Source organism: Aethalodelphis obliquidens, unplaced genomic scaffold, assembly GCF_003676395.1.
Source record: "Aethalodelphis obliquidens isolate GAN/ISIS:26980383/991018 unplaced genomic scaffold, ASM367639v1 scaffold15, whole genome shotgun sequence".
NCBI lineage: Eukaryota > Metazoa > Chordata > Mammalia > Artiodactyla > Delphinidae > Aethalodelphis > Aethalodelphis obliquidens.
Window position 1 is genome coordinate 687,222 of NW_020837959.1, and position 8,100 is coordinate 695,321.

The 8,100-nt window shown below is 46.7% G+C and overlaps 1 protein-coding gene across 2 annotated transcripts in view; it reads right to left on the reverse strand.

Annotated features, from left to right (window-relative positions):
* The window catches only part of CUL4A (cullin 4A), a 45,429-nt gene extending 37,406 nt beyond the window's left edge, over window positions 1–8,023 (reverse strand). The window contains exons 1-2 of one of the 2 annotated variants that reach the window (XM_027115786.1): window positions 7,539–8,023; window positions 6,754–6,869 (exon numbers count right to left, since the gene is read on the reverse strand). In XM_027115786.1, the coding sequence (XP_026971587.1) occupies window positions 6,754–6,869; window positions 7,539–7,692 (270 nt within the window). In that variant the 5' untranslated portion in view covers window positions 7,693–8,023. The remainder of the gene's footprint in view (window positions 1–6,753; window positions 6,870–7,538) is intronic. The other variant, XM_027115788.1, reaches the window with a different exon arrangement.
* Window positions 8,024–8,100: the final 77 nt, after the last annotated feature.

Below are 8,100 nucleotides of genomic sequence, written 5' to 3' on the forward strand. Positions count from 1 at the left end.
CCCCCATTGTGAATGCCGGACGTGATGCCCTCGTACAAATGACTGATTTCGCTGAGTGACCAAAGCCGCTGAATTAACAAAATCCTTCCTATTAGGCCTAAGATATTTGAACCTGAATATTCTCTGTTTTTGAATAACTTACGCATTGAATTCACTCTTGATTAATTTACATTCTCAAATTGGTCCATCAAATAAAGTGTCCACTTGTTTCCCATTTTCTGGGCTTCCTCACCCGCTTGCATCACTTTCAACCACCCTATTAATCCATCAGGACCTGACTCCACTCCATTCTCCTTCACCGAGCTCTCACCAGGCACAGGTTTCCTGGAGACATCTACCCCGTGACTCAAGGTCAGCAGCACAGCTTTTCTCAAGCACAAGTTCTCTGTGACAGGTTTGATTCTGTGCATCAAAACTAGTCTGAAATCCATAGAGATCAGACTTGTGGTCGCTGACGGGGAGGGGGAGGGAGAGGTATGCACTGGGAGTTCGGGGTTGGTAGATGCAAACTACCACATTTACAGTAGATAAACAACAAGGTCCTACTGTATAACACAGGGAACTGTATCCCATCTCTTGGGACAAATGGTAATGGAAAAGCATATTTAAAAAAGAATGCCTCTATGTGTGTAACTGAGTCACTGCTGTACAGCAGAGATTGCCACAGCATTGGAAATCAACTGTTCTTCAGTAATAAAAAAACCAAAACCAAAACAAACAAAAAACTAGTCTGAAATCAATACCTAGCCTTCCCCGAAACCATTCCCGAAAATGCAGTCTTCAGTTTTCTGTTGTCTCATTGAGACGAATAGGACTAAAACACACAGACCTAAGACACACAAGATACGCTTTCTTCAAGTTGAGATTTCAGATCTAAATTCAGAAAAGATGGATGCACTTAACATCTCCTCCTCCTCGCATTACAAGAGAATGACTCTCAGCACGATGTGTATCTACTATGACTTTTTCATGTAATCTGAATATCCCTTTCTACCAAACAAAAACAAAGTAAGAAACTGCAGGCAGGCTGTGCAGACAGGCTGGAGGTGACCTTTCCCTCCACCGAGGCCTCCTCAGACCTGGCACGGGGAGATGCCAGACCCCACTTTTGGGAAACTGATCAACATCAAAACAAGAGGTTCTCCCTCAAATAATCCTGGAAACCTCCTCAAAAACAAACAAACAAAAAACCTTTCCAGCTTTGGTGAGAACTGTGACTTGCACATAAGATTCTTTGGCAAATTATATACCACAGCACCTCAGCAGAAACTCAGGCTTTATTCTGAAACACCAGGTCCAGTGCACTGTCCACTCTACTGGAGACCAGGATAGTTTCACCGCGACATCACTTACTATCTCCACCCCATTCGCTCCACAAGATGTGAGCGGCTCACTCTGCAGAGATGTACTTAGACTTGCTGGAACTTCTGAGTGGCCAGGCACCCGCCCGCACACCTGCGTCCAAAAGCCCATCCACTGCCCCCCACACGGGCCCTCCTGAGATGTTCCCTGGAATGAATGGTGCCACTTTGGGGGTAAGCAGCCCTAGCCCTCAGGGTCTCACATACACCCACACCGACACCCACGATACCCAGGGCATCTGGAAACACTGTTTACAATAATATCTATGGTGACGATTATGAAACACATCCTGGGTAAAGGGTCCAGCAAAGTCATTCTACTAAGAAAAATGATGGGCAATTGATACCAGACAGTCACATCTCCAGGGAAAGAGCAATAACGAAGCCTCGCTGGAAGACACAATATTTCACTAAAGCAAAAGCCTCTGAGTCTGGGCACTCGGTGCGACTCTTGCTCTGGGTCCAGACGAAGTAAAGGAAGCGGACTCAGCCTTCGCTGAAGGAATCCACGAAGCAGCAGTTTCCGAAGCGCTGCACACTGGGCTCTGAGAGGCCGTGGCCGTGGCAGACAGGAGACACAAGCACCAGCCACTCTGGCTTCTGGCATCCAGCGTCCAGGCCACACAGCAGTCGTCCTGGGCTGAGGCCTCAGTCTGCAGGGCGAAGGCCCCGAGGGCAGGGGACCTCAGGGTCCAATTCGAGTGCTCAGCAGAGCGCTGTCCAGCACGTATGTGGGAGGAGACCGCCGAGGTGAGGGAAGGAACCGCCGAAAGTTTAGAGACCTTGGGCTCTGGTGCTCACACACTTCCCACCAGCCAGGCGGGAACACAGCAGGACGCCGGGCAGAGGATTCAGGAAGGTTTGTCTCAGCAGCAGGGCAATTAGCCCTGGACGAAACACTGCTCTAGTCCTGCCTAGCAACGCTTAAAGGCAACAGTCTAAAAGGTCAAACTGATTCTAAATAATTTAACCGAGTCTGGAACAAAGCTCAAGAATATTCAGAGAAATACAGGGCTTCCCTGGTGGCGCAGTGGTTGGGAGTCCGCCTGCCGATGCAGGGGACACGGGTTCGTGCCCCGGTCCGGGAAGATCCCACATGCCGTGGAGCGGCTGGGTCCATGAGCCATGGCCGCTGAGCCTGCGCGTCCGGAGCCTGTGCTCCGCAGTGGGAGAGGCCACAACAGTGAGAGGCCCGCGTACCGCAAAAAACAAACAAAAACAAAACACAAAACAAAACAAAAGCATCTACCACACAAGTCAAAATTCGTAATGTCTGGCATCCAATCAAAGCTATCAAACATGCGAAGAAGTAGGAAAACCACCTTCACTGGGGAGAAAAGTCAGTCAAAGCAAACCTGGAATTGAAGAGCCAGCAGACAAGGACACAGAAGAGCTGGAACTGTGCTCCACGCGTTAAAGAAAGTTAAGCAAAGAGAAGATACAAAACAAGATTCAAATCGAACACCTAGAGAGGAAGAATGCAGAGGTGAAAATTATACCAGATGGTATTAAGGGCAGACTAGACATCGCAGAAGGTGAGTGAACTTAAAGAAACGGATAAACTGAATAGTTCTGTATCTACTAATGACATTTGTAGTTGAAAATCTTTCCACAAAGAAAGCCAAGATGGCTTCACTGGGGAATTCTCTCAAACATTTAAGGAAAAAATAATACCAATTCTGGACTTCCCTTTAAGAATCTACCTGCCAATGCAGGGAACACGGGTTCGAGCCCTGGTCCGGGAAGATCTCACGTGCCGCAGAGCAACTAAGCCCGTGAACCACAACTACTGAGCCTGCGCTCTGAAGCCCATGAGCCACAACTACTGAGCCCGCGTGCCACAACTACTGAGCCTGTGCTCTAGAGCCCGCAAGCCACAACTACTGAGTCCAAGTGCCACAACTACTGAAGCCCACGCGCCTAGAGCCTGTGCTCCACAACGAGAAGCCATCGCAATGAGAAGCCTGCGCACCGCAATGAAGACCCAACACAGCCAAAAATAAATAAATAAATTTATTTTTAAAAAAACCAAAAAAGAAATAATACCAATTCTACACAAAGTCTTCTAGACAATGAAAAGAAGAGAACATTTCCAACTCATTTTATGAGGCCAGCATTACTCTGATACTAAAACCAGACACAGACATTACATGAGAATAATACAATATCCTTTGTGATCACAGATGCAAAAATTAACAAAATGTCAGGAAACTGAGTCCAACAGTACATTGAAAAGATAATACATCATGAGCAAGTAGGATTTATACCAGAATGAAAGACTGGTTTAACATATGAAAAAAATCAATCCGTGTAATTAACAAACTAAAAAACAAAAATCAACATGACCACCTCAACAGTCACAGAAGAATTTGTCAAAATCCAACATGTATTTCTGATAAAAACTCTCAACAACCTAGGAACAGAAAGGAACTTCCTCAACCTGATAATGGGTATTTTTGAAAAACCCACAGCTAGCATCGTATGGTGTTCAATGATGAAAGACTGAAAGCTTTCTCCCCTAAGACCAGGAACAAAACAAGGATGTCTGCTTTTTCCGTTTCTATTAACCATCGTACTAACCACCAGAGGTTCTATATAGTTCAAAGAGGCAAGAAAGGAAATAACAGGCACGCAGATTAGAAAGGGAGAAGTAAAGTTATCCCTGTGTAGGCGACACGACTGTCTACACAGAAAATCCAATGGGATCTACGAGAAAGCTACTAGAGATAAGTGCGGTTAGCAAGACAGCAACGTACAAGATAAATGTGTAAACATGAGTTGTATTTGTATGTACTATCAACAACCAGAAATTAAAATTTATACTACCTTTTACAATACCATAAAAACATGAAATGCTTTAGGGATAAATTTCACAAAAGATGTACACGACCCGCACAGCGGAACTAGAAAACATTGCTGAGACCTAACGAAGCGAGAGCTGCCCCTGTGGTCAACTGGGGGGTTCAGTGTTGTCAAGAGAGCAGCTCTCCCCCGCTCACCTACAGTAACTCATAATCCAAACCAAAATCCTAGGAGGCGTCTTTGCAGAAACTGGCAAACAGACTCTAAAATTCATATGGAAATATAATGGACCTAGAACACCCAAAACAAGTTTACCCAAAAAAGGATAAAGCTGCAGGGCCAGCGCTCCAGACTTTGAGACTTAGGACACCCACACTCACAGGGACAAGGACTTCTGACACAGGAGCAAAGGCAGTCTGCTGGAGAAGACAGACGCCTCAACACATGGCATTGGACCAACTGGACCTCCACAGGGAAGACAGTGAACTTGGATTTATACCTCACAGCAAATACAAAAATTCACCTCAAAACAGATAACAGACCTAAATGTAAAACCTAAAACGCTGCAAGAAGGAAATACAAGGGAGAATCTTTACCACCTCAGATTCGGCAAAGACTTCTCAGAGAGACACTAAAAGCACAATCCATAGAAGACCAAACTGATACGAAGACTTCATCAAAATTTCAAACGCCTGCTCTCTGAAAGCCATAGTTAAGAGAATCAAAAGACAAGGTGCAAACTGGGAGAACATATTTGCAAGGCAAACACCTGGTATAGGATGCATGCTCAGAACACGTAATAAACTCAAACGCTCGATAATAAGAAAATAAACACCACCATAAAAAACGAGCAGAAGATCTGAACACACACTTCATTAAAGAAGGTGTATGGAACGGCAACGGGCACAAGAAAAGATACCTAATATCGTTAGGGAAATGCAAATTAAAACCGTAGTGAAATTCCACTACTCACCTACTAGAATAGCAAAAATTAAAAAGACTGACAATACCCAATGCCAGCAAGCACACGGAGCAGCTGGAACGCTCACATACCACTGGCAGAGAGGCAACACGGTGAAGCCATCTGAAAAAGTTAGGAAACGTCTTGTAAAGTTAAACACACACTTTCCGTTTTACTCTGAGAACCTACTTCTAGATGTTCACCCGAGAGAAATGAGAATTTCTGTCCACACAGACTTACCCATGAATGCCTGCAGCAGCTTTATTCATAACCCAAAACCAGACACCCAGACGTCCATTACCTCAGGATAACTAACTGGTGGTCCCCAGAGTACTCAGCAACAAAGAAACGAATTACTGTCAGGACGCATGCATGTGCCCAACTCACGAGCCCTACCCTAAGCGAAAGGAGCTAGGCACAATTGCACGGTTCCACTGACATGAGACTCTGAACATGGCAAAGCATACCGACACAAGGCACATCAGTGACTGCCAAGGACTGGGGGTTAGGGCACAGGACAGGACCCACTGCAAAGGGGCCTCAGGGAACTTTTCGGGGTGACAGAAACATTCTGTATCTTGATTGTGTGGTGGTTATACAATTGGATACATTTGTTAAAACTTGTTGAAGTACATATTCTACACCGTAATTAAGTCGATTAAACAATACAATAACCTCACACAAACTTAAGACAAAGAAGGGACAGGTGTCCGTCGAACTGTCCATGGTAGTCTTCTTTGGGTGGTAGGAATATAGGTGATTTTTATTTTCTTCTTTGTACTTTTTGTAGTTTCCATAATTTTTCACTTATGTAAACAGAAAAATGTAATCACTTATGTAAACAGAAAAAAATTTAAGTCTCTTAGTAGAAATTGTGCTATATTACCTAAAATGTAGATAATATTAGACCAGTTAGCGAATGTCATTCTTTAAAAACAAGATATCAGGAAAACCAGTCTGTGTGTAACTGAAATATCCCAAAAGTGAAACCTACTTTTGATCATTTCTTCTGGTGTTAGAAAAGGAACATCGTTATCTCAAATTAAATGTAACAAAACCAGTCTGCACATTTTAACTGCAACAATTAATCACAAAACACAACTAAAAGGGGAAAATCCACATTAACAAGTCAAACTGTAATAAGAGTTTCATATACAACATAATGGAATTACAATAATAGTTTGCTGCACATTTGGAAGATATTAGAAGTCATGTGACTCTTAGAAACGCATTTCTCTCCTGTAATGGGTTAACTTTAAATACCCTTCTAGACAGCTGAGGCCTGAAAATGAAATAAAAATCCCACAACCACCAGAAACGGAAAACACTCCTCGACTTGGGACACGCTGCCACCGAACTCCTACTGATCTTGTTGCAGGCAAGAGTCGATTTCTATTATCCCCTTCATTACTGACTCTGAAACAACACCGAGGAGCACAAGATCCACGTCTGGGTCCCATTTCACAGGAGTTGGATAATTGTGCTATTTAGACACTATAAAACAATCAGGTAAGTGAAAAACCGGACCCTGGCCCCCTCAGGTCTAAAAGTTCTCCCTAAGAAAACTGCGTGCTTACATCTCAGTGAGAATTCTAACGAGCTCTGCTTTCTGCACAGGTGGAGCCTTACCTGGTAGAGCTCTTCCAGGTTATATCTGATGGACGTACTACTCTGTATGGCTCTCACTGCTTCATGAAGTTTCTGCCAGGTGTCCTGAGTGTAGTTGTCAGGCAATTTAGGTCTGTCTGTAAATGCAGATGGAGTCAGTGGGTAACGGCATCCATGCTAAGAATCACACATCTTTAAAAAACTATTCCACAAAAAAAGTCCTTAAAAGACACACAGGTAAGGAGCGCAAAAATTAGGTTTTCCCAATACAAGTACCACATTTATAAATTTCTTGGGTTACAGACTATGCAACCATTCCATCTTCGTTTGGCTAAACAAATACGTCTAGTACTGATACTTAGAATAAGCACATGTAGGAATCATACAAATCTTAACAGTATTCCTTTACTTAAAAAGTGGGTTTCACAAACGTATAAACGTGGAATAGTTAAGCTCTCTACAACATTTAAAGTTGACTGAAACTACTCCAAACTGGGAGCAAGGTGAAGAATAAGCTTGTAACTGGTGTGTCTGCATCGAAGACGCCTGCTTTGAGACGGTGACAGCGACAGAGCTGGTGAGAAGTGGAGCAAGTAATTAAATTACATCACGAAGAGCTTCAGTCCTGCTACTCGGTCCGGCTCGGCCGTGTGAACCGGGACACCTGAGTTGCCTGGCGTCACTCAATGCCATTGGACCAACTATACAGACCAAGGGGAAGCCGCCGCTGGCCCGCGCCGCCCCGCCAACGTCGCAGCCCGAGCGGCCAAGGGGAGGGACCCCCGCCCCGCCCGCCCCGCACCCACCTCGGAAATTCTTGATCACGAGCTTCTTGGAGCCGCCGGCGGCTCCGGGCTTGGAGGTGACGGCGGCCGCGGCGAGAGACGCGGGCTTGGTGAGGCCGTTGGTGTGTCCGACAAGCGCCGAGAAGCTGCCCTTCCGAGGGGTCTCGTCGGCCATGGCCGCGGCCGCAGCGCCCCGCCCGCCGCCCGCCCGGCCTCCGCCTCGGCCTCGGCCTCGGTCTCCGCCGCCCGGCCTCGCCCTCCCTCCGCTGCGCTCCCTCAGCCCCACCCGGCCCAGCCCAACCGTCGCCCGACCCGGCCCGACCAGAGCCGGTGCCGCAGGCCTCAGGAGCACTCCAGACCCCGACCCGACCCAGCCCCGAGCTCGCGGGCGCCGCAGTCCGCGTCCGCCGCGGTCCGTGTGGAACCCGCAACAGCCGAGGGCCCGAAAGGCCCGGGCACCGGGGCGCCGACTAGGCGGCCTCGTGTGGGAGGCAGGGAGTCGCAGCGCAGCCCCCGACCTTCCTCAGCCCGGGCGCGCCGCCATACCGGCCCGGGGCTCGCACTCCCGCGCACACGCTGCCTC